General features: G+C 41.2%; 1 protein-coding gene and 1 long non-coding RNA gene across 2 annotated transcripts in view; one reads left to right on the forward strand and one right to left on the reverse strand.

Annotated features, from left to right (window-relative positions):
- The window catches only part of Cdrt4 (CMT1A duplicated region transcript 4), a 44,813-nt gene extending 37,678 nt beyond the window's left edge, over positions 1 to 7,135 (reverse strand). The window contains 1 exon segment of the mRNA XM_063241662.1: positions 6,933 to 7,135. Coding sequence (XP_063097732.1) covers positions 6,933 to 6,990 — 58 coding nt within the window. The 5' untranslated portion in view covers positions 6,991 to 7,135.
- Positions 7,136 to 15,957: 8,822 nt separating this feature from the next.
- Positions 15,958 to 18,939, forward strand: LOC134474310 (uncharacterized). Its single transcript, XR_010045100.1, has 2 exons — positions 15,958 to 16,521; positions 17,890 to 18,939. It is a non-coding gene; the product is annotated as an uncharacterized LOC134474310 (long non-coding RNA).
- Positions 18,940 to 27,590: the final 8,651 nt, after the last annotated feature.

Here is a 27,590-nt window from a genome sequence, read left to right on the forward strand (position 1 = left end):
GAACATACCAAGTGGGGGGAAGCAATACACTAAGAACATGACACTCACACACCACAAATAGAAGCGTAGATTTAAAAGGTGGGTTTTGTTTTTAATTTTATTTTAAAGTGGGTAAAGTTAAAACAAAACAGAACATATGAAAACAATGTAAGAGACACAGATTTCAAAGAAAGACAATCAGAGATCTTCACTGTCTATCACATTGTCTCTTGTTTTCTTCCAAATAGTTGTCCATGTCTTCACATACAGCGAATTCATACAAAACAACATAGTATAAAACTGATCTGAATAGAATGATGAAGACATTTTAGGTCTTCAAGACCAGACAATAAGGAAGTCGACAGTGGCTATCATAGTGTCTCTCATTCTCTTCAAAATAGCTGACTACCTTCATGTATGTTGAAATTAAACAAAACAAACTAAAATCATTCTGAACACAGAATAATAGTATTGCTGGATTTCACATTATGACACTCTGGGATCAGCACTGGGTACCTTAGTGTCTCCTTATAAGTTGGACATCATCTACTAAAGATGCATGTGTACCCACTCTGTGCCCTGACAATTTCACTCTAAAATTCAGATATGTGCAACATGAAAAACTAAGGTCAAGAATGCTTATAACCACACAATTTTTAATAACAAAATACCAGAAATAATGCAAATATCTATTTAGAACAATGCTGACCACGTTCTAGAGCTTTCAATGATACAAGTAACCCACTGCAGCACTGTGCAATAGGTTCACACCGCTGAGGTCCTACAATACAGCAAAGAAAAAGAATAAGCTAGACCTATGTGCAGCCACATTAATGAACGTCACAAACACAATGGTGAAGAAAGAAGCCAGGCAGGCATAAGAGTCAAAACATTTATATAAGGTTTTAAAACAGGCAAATTTTGGTGCTTAGGAATACCTTTGTTTGATGTAGATCAAGGGAATGATTACCATCAATTCAAGAAAGTACAATCAGTCCTTCCTATCTGCAGGTTCCACATTTATGAATGCAACCAGCTATGGGTTGAAAATTTCCAGGAGAATGATCACATTGAGATATTTATAAATAAATGGATGCAACTTGAGACCATACTCATAAGTGAAATAAATCAAACTCACATGTATAAATACCGAATAGTTTCCATAGTGTAAGAAATGATAAGAATACATAAAATTATATGGTAAACATGATTCCCAATCATATTGGTTTTAATCCATACAATGTTATCACTCATTAATTGCAGTGGTTTTAGCCTGGGTTATTCGATTTTAGTATCGGTAATAGTACGAACAGCTATTCTGAAGAAAAGAACACATCATAAAAGCTAGTGCTGGTTTAATATCATCTTGTTTTGAAGTCCCACCAAGCTGTTGTACATCTGTTTCCACTGGTTTTAACATGTGATATCTTACTATATTTTACTATATGTGATAGTATAAACAAAAATTTTTATAGGCAAAGAGATAATATAGAAACCATTGTTCGTTTTCTGTTAACTGGTTCTAAATACCCTGTAATTTCTTCATTCTCCTGAATAGCTTCACACTGACTTGATATGCTTGATGCTATTATATGAAGTTATACTCAAATAATTCAAGGAAGGAGGCACTATAGAGACTACTATTATGTTAAATTATCTGGGGATGAAACACAATGATGCTTAAATAGTTCGGTTCTGACCTGTGTTGTTCTAATACAATGTCCTCTTCTACCTCAATCCCATCCTTTTTTAAAAAATTAATCTATTTTTTTCTACATTTTTTTTCAATTAAGGGAAAACTAAATTAAAAAATAGTGGGACATATTATAGTAACTTTTTTGTTTTCCTATTAACCTGATTTGAACCCCAGTATTGCTCTCCCCATCTTGTTCTGTCTGATTATTCTATATTCTGTTTTGTTTGATAGTATCAAGTTTGAGGATATAGGCAACCATTTTGAAGGCAATAAGATATACTATGACGTCCATTATGGTTTGACTATTATCTTCTTTTGAAATCCTGTAAGGTCTCCAGTGTAGGTCTTATTGGTCTTGTTCTGTACTGTTTTGATCAATTCTACCATACCTGACGATATAGGCAACTTTTTTAAAAAATAGCAAGAGGCACAATGGTAACCATTTTAGATCACCTGATATTCTATTTTTACATCATGTACCATGCCCATCCTTTTGTTCTAACCGACTCTGTTTTGTTTAGCCATGTTAGGTTTTATTCTCTCCAAAAAATAATAAGAATTGTGGGAGTAAAAAAACCCAAAAAGTGTAATTGTTATTAAAAAGAGAGGAAAGGAAGATGGTCTAAGGGATATAACTGCATGTATGTTTGAGTGTGTAGCATGGAAATCCATATTACTGAACTTTTGTTGGATCATTGATCGGCATTGTGTGCAATCTCATTGTATGAATGTTCACTTTACATGCTTTAATTTTATAATTTGGGCAACTATTTCAAAGATGACTGTAATCTATTAGCTAATGATATCTTACTGTATTTTTTTCCTTGGAATTCTGTAGTATTTGTACCCTTTTACTGCTTTGTTTTTTTTTTTTTAATTTTATTTCCTTTCTTTTTTTTCTCTTTAATAAAAAAAAAAAAGAAAATTTCCAGGAAAAAAAATGTGTCTGTACTGAATATGCAAATGTTTTTGAATCACCATTCCTTACCCACTTTCATCTTATCTACATTGTAGTAGATACTATAATAATCTAGAAATGATTGAAGGCATTCAGGAAGATAGGCATATACTGTATACAAATACTATGCCATTTTTATATAAGGGTCTTGAGCGTCAGCCTATCTTTATCTTCCCTGGGATCCTGGAACCAAACCTGCAAAATACTGAGGGTGACTGTAGTTACCTCTAAGACTCAGAGGTTGGATACTGATGGATGGGGGGGTCCAGGGATGCTTTAGGGGCTGGCAGTTTCCTATTTTTAGGTATGGATAAATGTTACCCAATGACTGTGATCAGTCTTAAAGATGTAAACTGTTTGTCTTTGCTTTGTAAATTTCATATGTATTTCAAATTTTTAGAAGTTTCCTTTTGAGGCTAGAAGGAAGTTTTGAGACAGTACAGGGGAAGGGAGTGGGTAGTAGTGAGCAGGAATAGAACAAAAATGGCTAAAATGTGGGAAATGGAAGATATTCTAGAATTGCTGGACGTCACCTAGGATCCAGGCACTCTCAGAATGCATAATTGTAATGCTGCTTGCGCAGGTAGGGTGTGTGGGTATGGGTGTGAATTAGGGTGGCTGATTCTATTCAGTATCAGTCCTTAGCTCTGGAAGGAGGGGTGGGGGGATCAGATATGTGGAAAACAAGGAGGAAACAGGATGTGGGAGGGTGGTCTTTATGTGATTATAGTGACTGAGAATATACCACAGGGTAGCCTGAACCCACCAAAAAAACCAACCAGATCTGGACATCCATCACTGTCTTTTAGGTGGTGATTAGCAAGTTTGCTCATCTCTCTAAGGCCATGAGTACCTAAAACCAAAACAGGATCATTCTTTCCCAAGTTCCTAAAAAAACCTTAAGAATTACACAGGTAAAATAAACATTTGAGAAATGAGCAATAAAATTTGAAAATCAAAGCAGGCTAAGTATTTCCCAGGCAACAGGCCTGACCTGGGACACATTCCTGGTATCTGATTTCAGCCAGGCATTCACTGAAACTTAGCCAGGGCTTTCTCCTTTCTCCTTGACTTACAGGGACACTCAACACAGCGCCACCCTCTGTCAGCCACCGGTGGGACTCTGCCCTCCAGCTGCCATATCTGCAGGGGATTCCCCAGCACGGCCTTTACTAGAGGCCACCAGATGCTGTGTTGGCCACTCCAACTTGAAATACTTCCTTCTCAGCACCTCTCCCAAGTCCACCTTCCTGCCTGCCTAACTGTTCTGTCATCAGGGACATACGAGTGGCCTGAGGACAAATGGCACTGGGGAAGCCGCAGAAGGTTTAGGGGTCCAGAGCAAGGGTCTGGCCAGTGGCCCGTAGCTATTGGAAAAGTCTGAGTTGAGATTCAAAGGCTGGTTGAAATTTGATTCAGCTAAAGTGCAGGTCCAGCAGGTGGAAGGGGCTCAAAGCCATATTTGTTTTTGTTTGTTTGTTTGTTTGTTTTTGTCTTTTTCCTTTTTATTGGTACCTGGGATCAAACTCACAACTATCTGCTTGCAAGGCAGGTGCTTATGCTGATGAGCTAAATCCCCAGCCCCTACAAAGCCATATTTGAAGATCATGCATTAGAGCGGGACTGGACTGTGTAGAGGAAACAATGTCATTGCGATGTAGTGTGGAAGTCTAGAATTTGAACACGTGGGTCCAGCAGTGGCTAGCTTTGTGATCTTTAGCCAGTTACTGACCTCTCCTGGTCTCACTTTTTTCTAGTGGAGAGTCCACAGCTTGGGGACATGGGTGGGGATGGGATGGAGATGGGCTGGGTAGGGCCGAAGACTGCTGGGCAAACAGATCTTCAGGTTTAAGAGGCTCATGTATCTGTGACCCAAATGGATCTGAAACCATTCAAAGGCAGAGACTGGCCCCTGTGCTAAGCTGGTCCCTGGCCAAAGTCAAAAGAAGAATTGGATGTGAGTGTATGCATGAGCTCCTGTCCACTTCCTGTGCTTATGGGAGCTGACCATTGAGTGACAACACTGGAGCCTTGGACTTAGTAAGCTAAATTGAAAGGTCCATTAGGTTCTGGAGAGCCATGACCACCAGCATCTATTTTCTGTGCCCTTTTCCTGGGCCCTCGGCTGTAGCTCCTCACCCCTCTCCAGTTCCCTCCCTCTGCCCCCCTCACCAGCATTTCTCAAATGTCCTCCTCCATCACACCCCTCCTTCTTTCCCTTTCCAAAATTCCCAAGTCTCCTCTCTAGAACATTCTTTGCTTGACCCCATTTTTCTCCTTTTCTCTGCCAAAATCCATCAGGGAATAGCAGTACCAGCTGCTGATCTTTGCTAGCTCCCCAAGGCACTGCGTCCGTCCTCACGGCCTGTCCACAGCTGTGGGCCAGAGGGGCCAGCCGGGAACATGTGGCAGAAAGCACGGTCAGTAAGGACCTTAGAAAGTGTGAGTAGGCACTCACAGTTACACCAACACCCTGACATACACACAGATACACAATTAAAGAAGAAATACATAGATATACAGACACATGAACTGATACACAGATAGAAATATACAGATACCAACACACATGCACACAAAGAAACCTCCATATACATATATAGATACACATGTATACATACTTGGACACAAACACAATGACATACAATAACATACAATTCATACACAGAGAAACACACACACGCGCGTAGTAATCCATTCCTATCTGGCAGCCAAAGGGCCCTCACTTTGGCTAGGGGAGATGAGTAGGGAACCCTTAAGAAACTTCTGGGAAGATGATTGGATCATGGGGGAATTACAGTCATCAGTGGATGAATCCTATGACGCTAACAGCTTGATAGAAAGTGGGGCCCGGCTGGAGGAATTGGGTCACCGAAGATGTTGTCTTTGGAGGTTGTTATCTCCTCCTGGCTCTCAGCTTCCATAGGCTGCCATAAATTAAGCAGCTTTCGCCTGGCATCCCCTTCCACCATGATATTTCTGCCTTAGAACCAGCCCACTATGGACTAAACACCCTGATTCTGAGAGCCGAAATAAACTTTTCTACCTCTAAGTTGTTTTTGTCAGGTATGTTAGTCCCAACGAGGCTGACCACTACAGAACTCCAGGGCCATCCATTGTGAGGTCAGCTCACAGAGCTCCACATGAGGCCTCCAGACCCTTACCAGTGCCACGAGGAAATAAAGATCTTAGAATTGCTCTACCAAAGGGCAGATGCAGGTTTCACCCTGCATGAAGGTTTTGCATTTGAGAAAAAAGCCCACTCTGTATCCTGCAGTTAGAAGACTTCCCTGAGAGGAGATCCAGTCAGGGAAGGGGACCTGAAGATCAGCTGTGCAGGACTTGCTTTCTGACCCAAGACAGTCAGTGAACATCTTCCCAGACGAGTGGCAGGCCCTGAGTTTGCACCCAGGAGCTCTGGTTCCCCACGATCTTAATAGAGGTCACCCACTTCTTTCACACTGCAGCAAGTACAAAGCCAAAGCTACTATCATGGCCAGCATGAGGCCAGGGAACACTGCCTGCAGCAGATGCCTGGATACTGGGTCAGCCTTCACCAAGCCCTAGGAAGAGGACACAGCCTTCCCACATGCATCTCTTAACTGCTTTCCTCTTTCTCTTATCCCAATCCATACTAGGGTACCTAAGATCTCTTACTATTTTAAAATTTTACTTACGTATGTCTTTTTATGTATTCTGAATTATTTTTAAAGAAGCAATGTCATATTAATTATTACTTTGTAAAAAAATCTCTTTTTTGTGTAGCTCTTAATTATCTTCTTCCTTATAGATTCTTAATCATAAAGGTGTATGTCAGTCTTACTGAATGTACTTTTTGGTCCCGAGCTCTCTCAGATTTGGTCATACATCTGTGGGGGACATCAACACACAAGTGCCTCACCTCCACCCCTCTGAAGGAAACACTCGTGTATATGTCTGTGTGTTTTGTTTTGATTTCTTGTTTCAGTAGAGTTGTGAGCCCTGACTACACAGTAAAACCGCTTGAACCTTTTTATAGGTATATATCCAAACCCCGGCTCTCTGCAGACAGAGTAAAGCAGAATTCTGGGGATGAGGCAAGGCTTGAACATCAGCATGTTTTACTAAGTTTCAGGGGTGACCTGATGGGGAACCACTGAAGGCAAGGAATCCTGAGGACTTGGGAGCCTTTAAGGAGCAAAGGGCATGTCCCCGGAAGGGTGGGCCCTCCTCAGAGTGGTGTGTGTGCCTTTCTAAATTCTCCCTGATCCTCCCACTCTGGAAACCCAGACATGAGAAAGGTGTCACCCAAGCAATTACCTGTGAGTTTTCTGTGATTGCCCATCTTTCTTTGGTTATCCATCCTGCTCTGCTGCATGGTGTTTATTCTAGCCTCCTACAGTCCCCAGGGTTCTCAATCCCATGTCCCCCTTGGTCTTCTGTTTACTGCATCCATCATCCTTTTGCTGTGCCCTGAGGTGGTTCAAGAGCCAGGTATCCAGAATAAAAGAGGGGATTGTGACATCAACAATTACCTCATTTCCCTGACCTGTCTGCCCTGGTTCTCCCCCTTGATAAGCCCAGCTGTCTCCAAAGATGCTGTCCCCAAATATGCATGTTGGAGTGATTCCCCCCCCCCCAACCCTAACGAGATAACAGGTACTAAGTGTTGGGTCCCATACTGGGTATTTTGTATGCATGACCTTACTTGGGATCTCTGCTCTTGGAGAAGGAAATGAGATAATGGATTTTATTTGTTTTAACAGTTCAGTTATTCTGGGCAAGACACAGCCATTTTCAGAGACAAATGACACCAGTGGTCCACATCCTTAGTGTCAGAATCATCCAGAATTCTGAAAAGACACACATAACTAGGAAAGTCTGGCACACATACCAGCATGACCCAGGCAGGAACTCCCAGCAACCCACCAAGGCCCTGGCAGGGGTGCACATGGCCAGACCAGCCCAAGCAGGAATCCCCAGTGATCCACCAAGGACCCAGAGGTGGTGCTCACACCAGCCTAACCCAGGCAGGAGCCTAGAGTAACACATCAGAGCCCTGGCAGGAGCACATTAGATGGGCAGGCAGGACCAGCAGCATGGAAAAATCAAAAACAGCAGAGTGAGAACCAGCAGTTGGTAAATGAGGTGAACCAGCTCATGCTTCAGTATAGACATGTGGAATACAAGCGAGCAGGTGGCGGTGTGATTTTTTTCTCTTAATCTAAGGGCTCAGGGAGAACTCCAGAAGACCAGTGCCAGCACCCACATCCAGAGGCCGACATCAGCCCATTGTCAGCACAAATTCCACTGCAAACTTGGCTAGATTATTCAGCACATTACGGAATCTGACTTGGACCAACCACAGAAGTGTAGACACCAGAGGAAATTACTATTTTTATTTTTCTCTGTTTGTTTGATTGGCTTTCTTTTTCCTGTATGCTTGGGGTTTTTTTGTTTATTTATTTTTGTTTTTATTTGGTTGGTTGGTTGGTTTGGGGGTGGAAGGTTTTGTTTCATTTCATTTTGGTTTTTATGCTTATTTTTGGATTTTGTTTTTTCTCCCTTTTCTTGTTTCATGACTTAGATTTATTCACTTTACTTTTAGTTTTTTTCTATTAATCTTTTCTTTCATCGACTATCTCACTTGATTTTACGACACATTCGTGTGAGCAAACATTGCCTCTTCTCTTTCTGGCTTGCTTAAATACTCCTTTGCTTTCTCCTTCATTCTTCCCTCCTGTGTGTGTCCTCCAGTTTCCCAAAGCCTGGGTGATCAGCTCTGCCCTTCAGCCTTGCTCCTGCTATATTTACCTCCTCCTCTATCATGGGCTCTATCCCTCTTAAAAATGCCTCCTCCCCCACAATGGGGTAAAAACAGTCCACTAAGGGGAGAATCATTGAATACAAGTTTCTAGTATAAACTGGATTCTGCTACATGACTGTAGATTTGCTCCCATAGTTAAAGGTATCAGATTAACAGCACAGTTTGCCAGTAGCCAGTGTGTGCTTCAGACTATAGATACTGTTCGCTGTACTACGTTAGCCATGATGGCTTCCCTTCTAGAATCAGCTTTTCCCCTTGTGTGACCACACTGTAAAATTGTATGGGTCACAACCATTACCATCGTACACTACCAAAGCACTGGGTACTAAGCCAAATACATAACAACTTCTCATTCTTAATATGTTAGGAAGGTAGGTTCTTAAGATAGACACAAAAACCAAGAACCACTTATATCTAGAAGACGTCCCTGAGGAACAGATTGTTCCTAGAGAAACCTCAATGCTAGGGAGAAAGCCACCTACATAAAAAATCTGCAAGCATCAACACAGAAAACAAAATAAAATACAAAATAGAAAACAGAAACCAAAAGATGAGAAGACACAGGAAAAAATGCAACACCAGATCCACAACCCACCCAGGACAAATCCAGAGCACAGTGAGATGGAGGAAATTTGAAGCCAACGACTGGAACTTTCTGAAATGATAGTAACAGGAGTGAAACAAGGGTTCAGAAAACAATGGAAATCATGAATGCCCAATACAGGAAAGAGATTGAATCCATGAAACAGATCCAAACAGAAATCCAGATTTAAAACTTCGTTGAAAGTATGTACAACAGAGTGAAAGAAGGACAGGATAGAATATCAGATCTAGAGGACAGGATTGCAGCTAGTGACCTTGAAAAGAAAGATATCATTAAAAAAGCAAGAAAGCATGAAAAACCAGTCCAACAGCTATAAGATGAAGCAAGGAAGAACAATGTAAGATTGATTGGAGTAAATGAGAAAGCTGGAGACAGCAAAAAAGCCATTTAAAAAAACTTGAAATAAAGAATGGCAGAAAACATTCCAAACATGGATAAAGAATTTGACATACAAATAAATGAAGCACAAAGAACTCTAAGTACCCATCACTAAAAGGAATCTACATCAGGGCATATAATAGTCAAGATTCCAGAAATTCAGCACAAGAACAGAATATTAAAAGTGGCTACAGAAAAGAAACAAATCATCTATAAAAGAAAGTACATCAGAATCAAAACAGACTTCTCAACACAAACCTTCTAATCAAGGAGAGCCTGGAGTGAGGGATTTCAAGCCTAAAAGAAAACAAACCTTAAACCCAGATTGATACGCCCTGCAAAAACCTTTCAAAACAGATGGAGGAATAAGATGCTTCAGGGACTAAGAACCACTGAACAAATTCATGAACCATAAATCAGCTCTGAATAATGTGCTGAACGATAATTAGAAGAAAAAAATAAAGACCACAGTAACAAGACCACCAATAGAAAGAAGCTACCAGTTAAGGTAAGAATTAAAAAGATGGAACCACAGCAGGAAAGTAACATGAAAAAGATAACCCAACACACCATTTATAGCCATCAATGTAAATGATCTTAACTCACAAATAAAAGAAACAGACTGGCAGAATGGATCAAGGAACAAGATCAAAAAATATACTGCAATCAACAAACATTTAACTCAAAAATAAATTCCTGGACTGAAAGTCAAAGGATGGCAAACAATATTCCATGCCACTGGAACGCAGATGAAAAGCAGGGGTAGCTAGCTATTCTATTTGCAGGCAATATGAACATCAAGCCAAAGCTGATCAAAAGAGACAGACAGGTTACTATACTTGTTAAGGGAGAACTGCAAAAAGAAAACATAACAATCATAAACATATATATGCACCAAATAACAGTACACTCAACTACATAAAACAAAATAGGCATTAAAAATCAAGCACTAAAAGAATTGTTATGGGGACCTTAATACCCCACTCTCACAAGTAGATTAAGTAGGCAAAAATTCAACAAGTAAATATCAAAATTAAACCAAACCTGTGAATATATGGACTTACATATCTATAGAGTGTTCTACCCCATAACACCAAAATACACATTCTTCTCAGCTGTATATGGGATGTTCTCCAAAATAGAACACGTATTAGCAATAAGGCATCTTTAAGTAAATGCAGACAAAGTCCAACACCCTTTCATGATAAACAAAAAAAACCCTGCAGAAAATTGGAATAGATGGTCTTCATCTGAAGTTGATAAAAGCCATCTATGACAAATCAATAGCTAACATCATACTACAGGGTCAAAAGTTAAAGCTTACATTTCAAAATCAGAAACAAGACAACATGTCCACTCTGACCACTATTATTTAATATACGTCTGGATACACTAGCCAGAGTAATTACACAAAAGACAGGAATAAAAGAATAAGAATAGGAAAAGAAGATGTTAGGTTATTTTTATTTGCAGATGACATGGTACTCTACGCATAAGACCTCAAAAATTCCACCAGAAAAACTTATAGATTTAACAACCAAATTCAGCAGTGTAGCTGGATACAAAGTCAACACTCAAAAATCAATAGCATTCCTGTACACAAAAAAACTGTTCACTGAAAGAGAAATTAGGGAAACCACATCCTTCACAATACCGTTCAAAAAAATGAAATTCTTAGGAATCAATCTTATAAAGGAAATAAAATATCTATACACTGAAAATTATACTCTAAAAAAAGATCAAAGAGAATATCAGAAAATGGAAAGAGATCCCTTGTTCATGGATAGCCAGAACCAACATAGTAAAAATAGACATACTTCAAAAACTATTAGACAGATTTAATGATCAAAATAATCATCAGCATGCCTCGCAGGAACAAAAAAAAATTTCTAAATTCATTTGGAAACAGAAGAGACTTAGAATAACAAAAGCAATTCTGGGCAACAAAGTTAAGGCAGGGGGCACCACAATCCTTCACTTGAAATTACACCACAAAACTACTGTGATAAAAACAGCATGGTAGTGGAAAAAAACAGGGGATCAGTGGAATACATTTACTTACATGGACACAACTACAAACACACTCAGCCTCTTCATCTTCAACAAAGGGGCCCAACAGAGTCACTGGAAGAAAGATAGCTTCCTTAACAAATGGTGCTAGAAAAGCTGACTCTCCACATGCTGAAGACTACAGCTAGACCCAAGTCTATCACCATGCACCAAACTAAAAATAAATGGGTCAAAGATCTGAATAGTGAAACAGAAACACTAAATCTACTGGAAAGGGAAGGTAGAAATCTTGAAGACATAGGTGTAGGCAGAGACTTTATAAACAAAACCCAAACTGCATGGGAAATATTTCAAAGAATCAACAACTGGGATCTCATGTTATTAAAAAGTTTTTGCACAACAAAAGAAATCACCAACAGAGTGAAAATACAACTCAGAGTGGAAAAAACGTTGAGCCAATTGTCTCTCAGACAAACTACTTATATCTAGAACATACAAAAACATTTTAAAAATCAGATCCCCAAATGCAAAGACCCAATCCAAAAATGAGCATCTGAGGTAATTAAACACTTCTCAGATAAAGAAATACAAGTGGCAAATAAATATATGAAAAAATATTCAGTATCAGTTGTCACTTGAGAGATGCAAATTAAAAAACTGAGATTCCATCTCACTCCAAAAAGAATGGCTATGATCAAGAAATTGACCAATAACAGATACTGGAGGTGCTGTGGGGGAAAAGGAGCCTTCTCCACTGTTGGTGGTAATATAGATTTGTGCCACCACTGTGCAAATCACTATGGGGATTTCTCTAAAAACTAGGATTAGTGGCCCCATCCAACCCAGATATTCCCCTTTTGGATATCTAGAGGATTAAAAACATCACATCACACCAGTATATGTGCATCCATATTTATAGCAACACAATTCATAATAGCTAAATTTGGGGGGAGGGTTAAATTTTATTTAAAAGGAAAAAGAGAAAAAACAAAACAAAACAAAGTGGTGTAAGGGTACAAGTAATACAGACTCAAAAAAAAAAAAAAACCAGTAAGAAATCACCAGTTAATAGATTACACATTATCATCTTAGAGATAGTTGCTCAAGTCACAGTATCAAAGCATACAAAGTGGACATTTAAACAGTGAGATTGCAAACAGTTGTGTTCAATGATCCAACCAAAAACATTAATGTGATCATCTATTTAGCACCCCTAAACACACTTGCAGTTGTATCCTTTAGAGCATTTTTTCCCTCTCTTTTTTACAACAAAATTTACACATTTTGGGTTTTATTACTCCTTAGTTCTTATTACTTTTTTTTGGAAGAGAATAAAGTCAAATATGGTAAAACAAAGCTGTCAGTCAAAACCAAGGATAGACATAGCACATTATGTAAAAACAGAGTACAAGGTTATCAACAATTGTTACCATAATGCCTCTTGCTTCCTTAAAAAGAATTGTCTATCTCATTAGGTATTATAAAGTTGAACTAAACAGTAGAGAATAAGACCAATAAAACCTAAACATTGTAAACATTACAGGACTTCCAAAGGAGATAATAGTCAAAGCAGAATGGTCATCTTAGTGAATCTTATTGCCTTCTAAGTAGTTGCCTATACCCTCAAACTTGATACTATCATACAGAATGGAACAGAGTCTAATCAGTCAAAACAAGATCATGGGAGTATTACAGGACTTCAAATCAAGTTAATAGGAAATCAAAAAAGTTACTATAATATATCCTGCTAATTTTTTTAATTTTTCCCCTTAATTAAAAAATCATAAAAAATAACTAATTTTTTAATGAATAAAGGAGAAACTGAGATAAAAGAAGACATAACAACATAACAATACAGGTCAAAGCATGACTGTGTCAGCAACCTAGTGCTTCACCACCAAATAACCCGACTTAATAGTAGTTACCATAGTATCTTTTTCCTTGAAATATTTGAATATAACTTCATATTCTATAGAATAGCTAAATTTTGAAAACAACTCAAAATACCCTTCAGCCAAGGGATGGATAAAAAGATGTGATCTTTTTATATAATGGAATACTACTTATCCATACAGAAAGATAAACTTGAGACTGTTGTGTATAAATGGATGCAACCTGAGACCATACTCATAAGTCAAATAAATCAGACTTGCACGTATAAATATCATATTGGCTCTCTGTATGAGAAACTACAAGAGTAAATAAGGTCCAAGCTGTAGAATAGATATTGTGAGATGGGAAAACATTGTTCAAAAGGAAAGATGAGCTACTATGGGTGACGGAAATGAAAAGAAGGGGAAAGGAAAAAAATTCAAGATCATTATACTACTGCTTTCTCACCGAAAAAAAAAGTTTTGTGCCAATATCATCTGGAGAATTTTTATTCCTGTATCTTGTACTCTGAGTAACTACTTCGAAGATAACAATATGTGATGCATTAATTATTGCTATTCTGCTATTATTGTTTTGAAATTTTGCTTTACTTTTTTCCATTAAATAACTAGACAAACAAATAAATAATTCTGTTTCGTATCCAGGGGCTCTGATTTAGTAAATCTAAGTTGATCCCAGGAATATGACTAGCTAAGAGTCTTTCCAGCATGCTTTTGAAATGGGACACTCAGGAGAAACTGGAAGAGTATTCCTGTCCTCAAAAAGCTGTTTAGAATCAGCCCTCCACCTCCGATTCCCTGAACTAACTGTCCAGGTTTGGCTTTAGAAACATTGTGGAGCTTCTAACCCAAGATCACAGCGCTGAAAATCCCTCCAAGTTCAAGGAAGCCCTACTATGGAGCGGGCTGTGAGGTCCAGCAATTTAATAGTGGTGTAAACTTGAGACAGTGACCAGAGCCAGACTGGACACTTGCTCTTTGCATTACTGAGTCCACTAACTCTACTAATAATTGCATTGAAATTGCTTTCTTTGTATCCATTCTTCTCAATCCTCGCTTTTACAATTCCTGTTCTTGACTGCCCAGCCAGGAGTCTTCTGAAGTCCCCTCACCCCTCTGTTACCAAACCAAGTACTTGATTGTGATCAAAGCAAGCATTTCTTCTTCCTCAAATACATCTGCAAATTCCCATGATCTCTTTCTGCTTCAGCATTTTCTGTAATCTTGAGGGAAAAAAAGACATTCTGGAGAAAGCCCAGGACTGAAGGCAGAAGATGTATGTTCTAGTCTCAATTTTATTATTTAGTGATCTGAAAATCTACATCAAATTACTCCCCAACAAAAACCCACCTTTCCTTACTACCCACAAGCCACTGGCTACACTTTCACATAGACCCTTTGCTGCTGCTGTTCTTTCCACAAAGCCCTTCAGGAACCTCTCCTCTGCCCAGACTCCAGTTCCTCTTCCAGTCAGAAAGTCCCTTCTGTGCTTTCTCATTCTGGAATTCCAGCAAGGCCATGCCTCCTTGGCCTGATGTTTCCACGGTTCACTGTACACCTCCTGAGTGTTCCTTTATTCCGGACTTCCAGAAACAAGTTCTTTTTCCCATCATGGAGTAATGTCCCAAACCAGAGAAGGACCGTGTTTGAAGTCATGGAGAGGCAGAGATGCTCAGATGTTGGGCATCTTTGCCCAAATGCTCAGGCAAAGAAGAGCAAGTAGGAAGGGAATCGTGTTGGGCCAATCTGAGATGGCATACCCTCTCTCTGGCAAAACCAGGGAAGATGGAGGGCATCTTTGTGGGCAAAGGCCAGGGCAAGGATAGTGTGGCAGATGGGAGGGTAGCCTACTCCATGGTTCCAAAAGACCCTCCGGAGACTGAGCCCCAAAGCCTCCTGCGGTGACTCTGACCTGCTTTCAGGCTTACAGCTGTGCATGGAATAGGCAAGAGGCCAGATGCAAGGCAGACCCTTGAACTTGTTAAAGACTCCCATGAGAGTGCTATCAGTCTTGAAACCTGCCAATACACACTTTAAGAAGCTGTGTTGCTTCACATCTGTCTCTGTGTTGTTCATGGCCAGTCTCCAAACCAAGAAAAGAAAATCTATATACATACCTTGAGTTGTTTTCCTCCCACAGGTCTTGCCCAGTCTTTGATTGTTGGACTTCAAGAGTTGCATTTTTCTTTCTTCCCTGGGCAGCCAATTCCCCATGAGTCAGCATGATGTATCTAAGCTCACCATCAGCCACTGCTGGCTGTGAAAACCAAGCAAGTGTGCAGCGTGCACTGACCCTGTCCCTGACATGCCTTATGACCTCCCGACAGACAGGTGCTGAACGGGTCCAGCCCTTCACCAAGGCAGAATGAATTAATCAGCCTGCGGAGTTCCGGGGCGCCTCCAGATCACCTATGCACACCCCAGCTACTGCTCTTTACTCTTTACGCACTAACCTATTCCATGTTCAAACTCTTCTAAGTAACCCAAGAGCTATTATTCCAATTCCATTTTACACAGTTATGAAACTGAGGCACACAAAAGCTGGTTAAGTGGTCCATTGTCTTAGGATGTTTTCTGTTGCTATCCCAAAATACCTGAGGCTAAGTAATTTACAAAGAACAGAAATTTATTATGTGTTGGGAGCCGCAGCCCCGAGCCCGGTCGCCTCACTTGGCGGACGTGAGGCCTGTAGTAAAGAGTGAAGCCTGAGGTAGATTGCCCCTCCCATCGAGCACGTTAGTTTCCTGCTTACCGCGTAAACAACCCGCTCAACAATATAGTCTGCCTGGCAACTGATGATGTTAGCCAATCAGCTTGCCTTGCTCACTTTAACATGATTGGACACTGTACCCGTATATATACCGGTGCCACCCCTGGGCGGAAGAAGAAGCCAGGTAGAAGCCCGGAAGTAGAAGCCCAAAAGGAGCCGCGGAGAGCGGACCGGTAGAGGCTTTGGGGCAGACTGAAGCACAAAAGGAGCCGCGGGGAGCGGACCAGAGGAGGCTTCGGCTGGGAGCGATCCCAGGGCAGGCTGTACGGAGAAGGAAAATAAAAAGAAAAGGTTGTCCACTGCCAGACTTTGTCGTGTGTCCTTCCTGCCGGCCGGGAGCGGACATCGACATTTGGAGGCCCGCCCGGGGACTGATCACCCCCGAGACGTGGAAGTGGACAACGCTCCAGTACAGAGCTGCGAGACAGGTGAGTTGGGGATAAGCCTGGGCTCTGGGTGGCGCGCACCTACAGGGCTTTTAGACTCCCCTCAGGCTCACGCGTAAGTGGCGGATTCCTTGGGCCTCACGCGGTGAGTAACATATTAAAAGATGGGAAACATGTTAGGTAGCAACACTAAGAGCGAGGGTGGTTGTGGAGAAAGCTCTCAAGAGCTTACAAAAGTACGCAGGGTATTTGAGCAGGCCCAGTCGGGGAGCTCCCGAGAGGGGCCCGTCAAGGGGAACAAAGATGCTAAGGAGAAGGACGGGGCTCTAGCCTCGGAGTCGTCTGACTCCGAGGACGAGGGAAAGTTGAATGGCAAGGAGGCCAAAGAGACCAGCTGTCAGGAGCCTAAATCGCTCAATAAGGAGTCGCAGGGTTCTTTTCCAGCGTTGCCCCGCGAATTGCGCTCTGCTCAACCTGGTCTGCGGAGGAGTAGAGAGCTCCTGAGCGCTCCCCGGCGCGAGAGGGAGGCGATCCCTCGCCACGAGGCGGCCGCCTGGGAGCTCTCTCCCCTTTCGCCAGAACAGGAAGTGATGCACGGGCCCCCATTTTCCGCCCAATCACGGCCGCTGTCTTATGCTCCGCCGCCGGCGGGTCGGTATTTTTACAGGCGGCTTTGGCAGGGGGGACGCTTGTCTCATGAGGTACATCCACCTGGGATAGATAGTGGCCCCTACGGGATATTTCCTGTACAAGTAGCTATGGGCCAGGGACGCAATGCATGGGAGCCTTTTGAGATAAAGCAGATTAGAGAACTTAAAAATGCAGTTACAACCTTTGGGCCGACTGCGCCTTACACCATTGCCATGCTGGAGAATCTGTCTTCTGGGCCCCTCACCCCCGCGGACTGGATTCAGCTGGCAAAGGCGTGTCTGCCCTCGGGTAGTTACCTGGATTGGCGAGCCTGGTACACAGAGTTCTCTGCCGAGCAGGCTGAGAAAAACGCCGGTCGAGGAAATGGGGGCTGGGGATTTAGCTTAGCGGCATAAGCGCCTGCCTTGTAAGCAGGCAATCGCCAGTTCGATCCCTGGTACCACTAAAAAAAAAAAAAAAAAAAAAAAAAAAAAAAAAAAAAACGAAAAAGATAAAAATAAAAAATAAAAAATAAAAAATAAAAAACAAAAAGGGGGAGTAGGCCAAGGCCTGGCCCCAAAGGCACGATTATCCATGGCACTATTCACACACAATTTTTTAAATTTAAATAATGATAATCGCTCCCCAGCTGTGGAGCACTGCAACCCTTCCCCCAACCATAAAGGGTGGGTGAAGTGGAAAGATGTCCTGACAGGACAATGGATGGGCCCGGATCCAGTGGTCAGCTAGAACCGAGGCGCGGTTTGTGTTTTCCCACAGGAACCGGGACGAGAACCACTGTGGATACCGGAGAGACTGACACGGGCAACAAAGCCCTCGACTGAAGATCAGACCTGCCCTACTGGAGATCCATCACAGACCAACCAATAAGATGAATAGAAATAGCGGTAGCCCGAAATGGACAAGAAGATCCTCAGGCATATGCATGGCTTGCTCAATTGGCCCACGACCGAGTCTAGATATGGCGGGCATCCCTCATTCTCCTCCATAAGGTGACAATACACAGCAGGGTAGGTGAGTCAATGACGGGTAAGAGTGTGCCTCCCCAGCACGACTCGACCTAAGCCAGGCCCTACCCCATCCTGCACGTAAGCCGCTGGACTGTTAGATGCTGCCCTGGTCTAAATTTCTCTCCGAGGGGATTTCTTTACGGAGAGGAAATGAGTGCAAGCTTGTGTGCATCCAGGTTCCGTCCAGTTTGTGCCTGGCCCTAGAAAAAGGACGAGGGCCTCAGGGCCTTGGCAGACCATGGCATGGCCAACCAGGGTCTAAGCCAAGGACCTACGGTGGGCCTACGCATAGGGCATAAGCCTCTGCACCCAGTCCAGGAAGGGCTACGATGCGCACATTCATAAAAAATAAAATAGGGGGAGATGTTGGGAGCCGCAGCCCCGAGCCCGGTCGCCTCACTTGGCGGACGTGAGGCCTGTAGTAAAGAGTGAAGCCTGAGGTAGATTGCCCCTCCCATCGAGCACGTTAGTTTCCTGCTTACCGCGTAAACAACCCGCTCAACAATATAGTCTGCCTGGCAACTGATGATGTTAGCCAATCAGCTTGCCTTGCTCACTTTAACATGATTGGACACTGTACCCGTATATATACCGGTGCCACCCCTGGGCGGAAGAAGAAGCCAGGTAGAAGCCCGGAAGTAGAAGCCCAAAAGGAGCCGCAGAGAGCGGACCGGTAGAGGCTTTGGGGCAGACTGAAGCACAAAAGGAGCCGCGGGGAGCGGACCAGAGGAGGCTTCGGCTGGGAGCGATCCCAGGGCAGGCTGTACGGAGAAGGAAAATAAAAAGAAAAGGTTGTCCACTGCCAGACTTTGTCGTGTGTCCTTCCTGCCGGCCGGGAGCGGACATCGACAATTATGCATATGCAAACATTCAACAATATGAAAGAATTCAAGCATCTCAGATAAGAGGGATTCAGCCCATGTCATACCATGTTTCTTTCCTTTAGATGCATGAAATTTTAATTTATGTATTATGCACCATGATAGACTAACTATTCTTGTGCTTTATAATATTATTTTAGAACACAAACACTGCCATGCTGCAACAGGCAATTTGATAACTAAGGAAGCTGCTAAGTGGCCCGCAGTAGATAACACACACTTGAAAGGTCAGAGAGACCATAACTGCACAGGGACGGCGGATATACTCTGTCACGAAGAAGAAATTTATTTGGCACAGGGGAGGGGTTTTCTCCGGGACAGAGTGTGACCCCAAAGAGAGGGAGTCATGGGCTTATAAGCCTGAAAACCACAGCGGGGTGGAATGGGTGTGTGGCCTAGGACAGCAGTCCAGGAAGGCACAACAGGTACATTTTGGGGTGGAGCTGTGAAAACCAGGAATATCTCTGTGGGCGCTGGAGTTCTCGGGAAAGTACGCAGGGGTCTTTGTGGTCGGTGCTGCCAACTGTCTTTGTGGCTGGTTTGTGTCTTTCTGCTTCTGCAAAAGCTTGTGAGGATAGTTAGGCTGCATCCTCTAACGGGCTTCACCCTTTAACCCCCTCCTCCCCTCACCCAGAAGCTCGGTGCCCATTTCAATACTGAGTGAATACGCTGTACAAATGCTTGGTAAAGTAGGCAGGACACAGCAGGGTGTCCCACTACTCCAAATGTTGCACAATATCAATTTACGAATTATTTCTAGAAATTCTTGACATTGTAAAAATCTTTCCTACATCTGGATTTTTACATAAATCAGAAATTATCATCTATCTGGCTTACACCGGGTAAATAGTATAGTTTCTGCCATTCACAACTGAGCCTAATCCTAGCAGGTGCAACACATTTAAAAGCAGAACCATGGCAAAATGCAGTGCAATATTTTCTCCAGTGAACACAGTTCGTATCCTGGTGTTATACAGGGGTTTAGATCTAAAATATTCCTTGAAAGTCTTGTGTTCAGAGGGGAGGCTCCCAAAATGATGACTGAGTCATGAAGTATTTACTACAACTTAATCCGTGCATTGGTCCATGCATGAAAGCATAGTTTGATGGCATTGTTGGAAGATGATGGAAACAGGAGACAGGACCTGGAGGAAGGGGGTGACCTTGGGAGCTGTCTCCCTCTGGGCTCTTTCCCTTTCTCTCTGCTTCCTGGTTGCCATGCATCGAGCAGGTTTCTTCTGTCACACTTTCTCCATGGTGTCTCTTTCTCACCACAGGCTTCAAAAACAATGGAGCAGACAACCATGTACTAAATCTCCTAAAAACAGGAGCCAAACTAAACTCTTCCTCCTTGAGCTGGTTTTTCTCAGGTATTTTGTCACAGGGACAAAAAACTAACTAATACCTTGTATCTCCAGGGACTGCTATAAATGAGTGTTCAGTTTAGAATAAATATTTAATAAACATTTTCTGAATAAAAGACAGGAAAGCAACCATTTCCACCTATCCAATTGCATAGAAACTAATTCTATAAGTCTCTGCCAGAATTTGTAGGAACTGGGAAGAAATATTTACTATATAGCTGACAGCTGAAGCTGGAGACTAGAAATCTCACGCGACAATAAAATGAATACATCTTGTGGTATTGCATATGACGTAAGAATCTGAAAATAATTTCAATACTGAGCAAGATAATGACAAAAATATGTAATATCCACAACAATGGAAATTTTATGTATTTAAGCAAAGACTAGGTGTGATGATCACAGTGTAAATGTAAGTAAAAATTGCAAGGCCTTTAAAATATTATAACCCCAAGCAAAACCAAACAAAACCAAAGAAAGTAAGTTATAAGTGAAATAATATGGAAAACCTTGTAACTATTGAAGCTAGATGATGATTATTAAGAATTTATTGTACTAGTCTCTCTAGTCTTTTTTGTTTGAAAAACCTCTGCAATAAAGATAAAAACACCAGCACTCTTGAAGATGAGGCAGGGGAATCCAAAGTTCAAACCCAGCCTATGCAACTTAGCTAGTTGGCAAGAGCCTGTCTTGAAATTAAAAAAAACAAAATGAAGAGGTAGCTCAGTATGAAGACCCTGAGTTCCACACCTACACACACACACACACACATACACACACGCACACACACACACACATGCACACATGCACCCATGCACACATGCACAGTTAAAGAAACAAAAGATATAAACTTTGTTTTTAATTCGTGGATATGTGTTTTGTTCTCATTACTCAGTAAAAATATTTTCAAAATACAACCCTTACTGAAAATGAACGCATCAACCAGGCACGATGCCACACACCTGTAATCCCAGCACTTGGGAGGCGGGGACAGGCAGAGACCAGTCTGGGCTACAAAGTGAGCTCAAGGCCAGCCTAAAACTGCATGGTGAGATCCTGCCTCAGAAAAAAAAAAAACGAGTGATAAAATGTACATTCAAATATTTGAATATGCATAGAAGATATGTTTTTGGAATGCTAGAAAATTCCAACTATCTCTGATACAAATGACAGAGAAGAACATCAGAGACGAGAGACTTACTGATTTTCATAGGAATGTCTTACCACATATCTGTATGACATATTCATTGAAAAAAAAACTAACTTTATAAAGGAAGTATGAGAAAAAGACATCAATCTCCTGGTGTGTATTCTTTGAGGTAAGCAAAGTAAATAAGAAATCACACACACACATATTCATTCTCTCTCTCTCTCTCTCTCTCTCTCTCTCTCTCTCTCTCTCTCTCTCTCTCTCTCTCTCCCAGGTCCTTTCCCTTCCTCTTTGGTTCATTCAGAATGAATCTTTCAGTTTCAGGCCAAAGATCACTCACAGTAGGCACAGAACTCAAAGGGCTCCAGGAATAGCTGGTAACACCAAAGTCTGAAGCAAGCCAGTTTGGCTCATTAAGATGTAGCAGAGGTGATCACCTGCCTAGAGGTGCTGAACTTCAAAATTTTTCAAACAACACAGCAGTCACAAAAAATATCTGTTGTGCACCAAGTACAGATCTCATGTCTGGTTGCAACACTGCCAAAAAAAAAAAAAAGACTCCCCAGTCTGTGCCACCTGCCCCGGGTAGAGCTAACTGTCCCTTTGTCCATGGTCCTTCATCATTCTGAACTGCTTTCAATCTGTGTCGATTATACCACAGTCACTCGTGTGCCTTTTGACCTATAGCTCTTTGAATAATTAGTGATAATCATTACCAACTTTTATTGCAGGCTTATCAGAGATCAGACAGCCTGCCAAGAGTTTTACGCCTGTTTTCTCCTTTGGACTTCACAAGCACCCAGACAATAAGGGACAATTTTTTACTTCAATTTTCCAAACAAGGAACTTGAGTTCAAGAGAAGTTGTAAATTTTGCTCAAGATCTTACAACAAGTGATAAGTGTTCAGAGATAAGATTTTTAACCCTTGAAGTTTAGCTCCAGAATCTTCTTGTTTAACCAGCATTGTGTTTTGAACAAAAGGTGTGTCCTAATCTGATTTGAGCGTTCAATGGGTTGCACCTTGATTTAAATAAAGCAAATTCAACAAGACTTTATTGGGACATTACAAAATGTAAGATTTTTTTCCCCTGTTTTCCTAAAGGCCATTCAGGGAGACAATTGTGTCATGTCTCACCTAACTCACAAGTTATTTTCAAGAAAAATAGCTACTGTGTGGATAAACCTTGAAAAACATTAAGCTAAGGGAGAGCATCCTGCCAGAAAAAAACTCCATACTGTAGGATTCGATTTACATAAAATGTTCAGAGTCAAAAGGACTTCAGACATCCAAAGTAGAGTTAGGATTAGAGGTAGGTGGGAAGTTGGGAGCATAACTGCTGAATGCTTTGGAATTCTGTGTTAAGGCGAAGAAAATGTCTTAAACTTGATCACGGTGATGGTTGCACAGCTCTGTGAGCATATTAAAAAATCACTGAAATGTACAATTTAAATTGATAGGTTATATGGAATGGGAATTGTACCCCAATCAAGCCTTTTTAAAAATAAAAGTATCATGTTGTTTTGTTCTTGGTATATGCCAGAAGTTAGATACAAAAGAAAATAGATGACAAACATAATTAATGAGTAGCAGTTAATGATAAATTAACTAGGTAGGTATTCAGATATCTAGACAGATGATAGATTTAAGGACCAGTTTCATGATTATTTTCTTTTCCTCTTTTTGCCTGTAAGACTAGAAACCTGAGAAACATGGGAGGGACAAAGTCATTCAACGAAAAACACCAAGTTGAACACTAAGTCACACAAACATAAGTGACCCCTCGCCTGGCTCCTTCCCTAGATTTCTTCCCAGCTCCTTAGACCCTAATGTTTTGGTTGTCCATTACTCCTCCTAGGTGTAGACAAAATGCTCAAGCTTCAAAATGTGTTTCCCTGATGAAGCCCAGTCAACCCTTAGCTCTAAAAAAAAAAATAAATAAACTGAAATACAGTTATCCAGAGCAGCAGACAACCCCACAGGAATTTCTTGCATCTTTGGAACACATTATGTAACGTATTTTGCAAGAGAGTCGCATAGCTAATTACTTCCATTTCTATTGGCAAGTATTAATAAGAATTCCCATTTCCACAAGAAACTGAAACTGCACGGGGCGCTAAGACTGGAGGAGTCAAGCAAATTGTGAAATGCTTCCCAGGGTTTCGGAACTGGTTTGGGCACTCAGTGGACAACACAAATGGAACTGCGCATACAAATTCACAATCACAGGCACACAGCTTTCCACAAAGACTAATAAGATATTTTGTTCCAGCCCTCAAATGCCTAAACTGGTCATACAACCATGTGTCACCCACACACAAAATATGCAAATTTTCAAAAGGTGATTTTTCCCTTGGTTTGGACTGTTGTTCATTGTTTCTCAATCTTTTTTTTTTTTTCTTTCTTTCTTTATAGCTTGGTCTTCCCAAAAGTCAAGCCGTGAGATGAATTTCCAAGTTGCTGGGAAGCTAGTTGCAAAAACAGATTTCCATAATTTACATGTTGAAAGGCTGGCTCTGTAGGTGTAAAGTCTAGAAAGGTTTTTTGGTTTGGTTTGGTTTGGTTTTAATTTTTAAATTTTTTATTTGACAAACAGTGATTTTGTATGATTAGTGGATATAATGTGATGATTTGATCTAAGTATGTATTATAAGAAAATTTAATTAAGTTAACCATTATCTACCATCTCACCTACTGCTTTTTTTTTTCTTTTCTTTTTCCTTTTTATAGGTACCAGGGATCGAACTCATAACTGCCTGCTTGCAAGGCAGGCGCTTATGCCGCTGAGCTAAATCTCCAGCCCCACCTACTGCTTTTTTTACCTATTACTTTTTATAGTAAGATTATTTAAAAACTGGCCAAGGATTTGAATAGATATTTCTTAAAACAAGCAATACAAAAAGCCAGCAGATATATGAAAAATGTTTGACTTTTTTATTATCAAAAAAATGCAAATTAAAAGCACGAGGAGATACCACCTTACATCTCTTGGAATGTCTATTATCAGTTAGACAAATGATAGCAAGGGCAGGCAAGGATATGGGCAAAAGTGAACCCTTGGTCACTACTGTTGGAAATGTAAATTAGTACAGTTTTTTTAAACATTATTGAACTCCTTCAAAAAACAAAAACTGAACCAATGCATGATCCAGCAACCTCAGAATATAAAAAGGAGTATATCCAAATCACTATATCAGAGAAATATTTCACTTTCATCTCAGCATAATTCAGAGTAGCCAAGATGGGGAAACAACTTACAGTGTCATCAATGGGTGAATGGAAATATGAGAATATATATTAGAGAGAGAAAAAGAAAGAGAAATATTATACAGCTTTTCAAAAGAAAACTTCTGTCATTCATGAGAACATGGATATAAATGGAGGAGATTATGTTAAATAAAACAAGTAAGGCACAGAAATACAAATTCTTCATGGTCACGATGTTCCAGAAAAACCAGTATCAAACCAAATGCAAGACTCTATGCACCCAGAAATCTAGAAGGCAGTATTTATTGTAAGCCAGCAGACTGGGAAACAATGTCAGAGTCCAAATCACCAGCCACGAGTCAGCTTAGAATGCAATTTAAATACAAGGCTGGTAACAGGTTTTTACATGATTAGTTTCATGAAGTAAGTCAAGCAAGCTAGTTCTAAGTAGATTTATTTAAAAGGAATCATTTGTCATAACTTAAGAAAATTCTGGCTGTGATGGGAAGGAGCTTCAGTGGAGCAAATAAAATTAAAAATGTCCTTAGCTCGGCCAGTCTGTCCCAAACGTGAAGCCCTTGAAACAAATTGAAAACAGTCTATAGTCTTCTAACTAAAGGAAAACACAAACTAGACACAGTCAAGTTGACCCAGAGCAGTATTAAACCGAAGCAGCTGGATGTAGACGGTCAAACTGACTGAATTTAGCAGGTTAACTACGTGACAAGCAAAAGGAGCCCAGTCAGAGACCACTATTTGATTTTTAACTTTTGCTATAACATGTCTGTAAGTTTACCATTCTATACCTGTGCTCTTACAATGGAATCTAAAAATGTCATCTGATGGAAACAGAGCAGAAAAGTGACTAGGAAAGGGAGAAAAAGGGGTGACGAAAGAGGAGATGTTGACTGATCAAACAGGACAAAGTTTCAGTTATCCTGTAGGAACAACTTATAAGTGACCTACTGCGCTGTACGGTGACCACAGTTATGACAATGCGTTGTGTGCAGTCGTGAGCCACATAATAACATTTCCACTAATAATGGCCCACATGGCAGTGATCTCATAAAAGCATGTGACCTGGTGACAACAGTACCTGTCTTAGTTTGTGCAGGTAAATTCTATGATGTTTGCATAGTCATAAAATTGTCAAGTGACACATTTCTCCAAATGTATCCCATTGTTTAGAGACATTGCTGAAATACTAGGAAGTTGTGTTTCTAACAAGTCTGGAAACCACTGACCTAGACTATGTCAACAGCACCCTGACAGTCTTCGTGTTCTGGCTGCCCTTGTGTGACAGTTGAAAAACCTGTAACCCTCTCATCCTTCTCTCTTCCTCTTTGTTCCCCAAAGCCGGGTGAGGTGATACAAAAGCCTGGACACCACCAAGATATCAACCTGCCCATAGCTGAAACCTCTGGCTCATCAGCAGCCTTCAATCACTATTTTTTTAAAAATCTGAAGCCCATCTCTTCCCTCACGCTTCTGAGACCTCCAGCTTGGGAGGTCTGCCTTGGTCTTCCCAGAAAGCCTCCTCAAGTACCTGCACCCTCTCTTGATGTATGGGATGCCATCAGCCCTGACACACAAACTAAATTTGCTATGGGGACTCACGTTGTCCCCAAAATGTCACCACGGCATCTGGTTTCCCATCCCTGGAAGAAATTCTCCACCACTGCTGGAGTTGTCTTTCAAAACCACGGTGGTGCCCTGGTCTTGGCTGTGTTTTACAGTGTTCTTTGCTTCTCACCACCTACACTGCCAGCATGGACAGAGCCTTCAGCCCTGCTCAGTAATCTTGGCCTCATCTGTCTCCATTGCTACCCCTCAACATGCTTCCTCCTGCAACCAGACTGCAGCTGTGACACTGTATTTTAAAGTACTAATTAGTTTATTTTCTACATGTTCTCATTGGCTTCTGCTTTCTCAGAGAATGGCTCAGAGAAATCAAATCATTGCCATAGTAAAAATATTAAAAATTATGAAAGACAGCAAAACCAGTTTACTGGACAGCAAAACTGGTTTTGCTATGGCAGACAGAAAACAGGGAAAGAGCAAAGCTGGTGAATCAGGAAGCCAGGACTTTCCTGCAAAGCTCCTGTGCGTGTGTGTGTGTGTGTGTGTGTGTGTGTGTGTGTGTGAAGACTTTCCCGATTCTACCAGGCAAATCTGATCCTTCCTTCCTTGAGGCTCCCTTAACATTCATTCCGTCGTATCTAACCTAAATATTATTGGTTGTTCATGTTTGCTTTTTCTAGGTGTCAGAAGTTCCTGGTACTCCTCCTGCCATTCATTACTAAAAGACTAATTTTTAGAAAATCTATCATTAATGCAGAAAAGTATAGTTATATGTATGGCACTACACCTTCAGTAGACGGAAAAGCATTACTTTTCTGGTGTAACCATTAAGAAAACCACAGTGAGTTTGGAACGTAAATTTTTGACTTGTGTTCCTACAGTTCTGAGAACCCCAAAGTGCTTGTGGCTCTCTTAACACTGTGAAAACTTCAAAATCTTATACAAAAAGGGTTCAGAAAATAACTGCTGACCAGTTGATATATTATCATAATACTTCTTGGAGATGGCTCAGTACCAGAAGATAATGAAGTTTCTACAGGAAAACAGCTGACACATTTCCTTTTCCTTTCCATCCCCAAATTAAAGGACACTATTCAGTCATGATTATAAGGTAGGTCTCTGACCACTTACCCATAGCAAAGCAATGATTTCTTCTCCTATCATGGCTTCTGAATACCGTGAGCCATAAATGTTAAGAGTACCTGTTCCCAATATTGTTAAAATAGCCACACTCCCAAAACTGTTAAACAGATTCAGTGCAGTCCCAA

The sequence above is a fragment of the Cavia porcellus genome, unplaced genomic scaffold, assembly GCF_034190915.1.
Source record: "Cavia porcellus strain 051 isolate PalLab524CR breed Dunkin Hartley unplaced genomic scaffold, mCavPor4.1 scaffold_32, whole genome shotgun sequence".
NCBI lineage: Eukaryota > Metazoa > Chordata > Mammalia > Rodentia > Caviidae > Cavia > Cavia porcellus.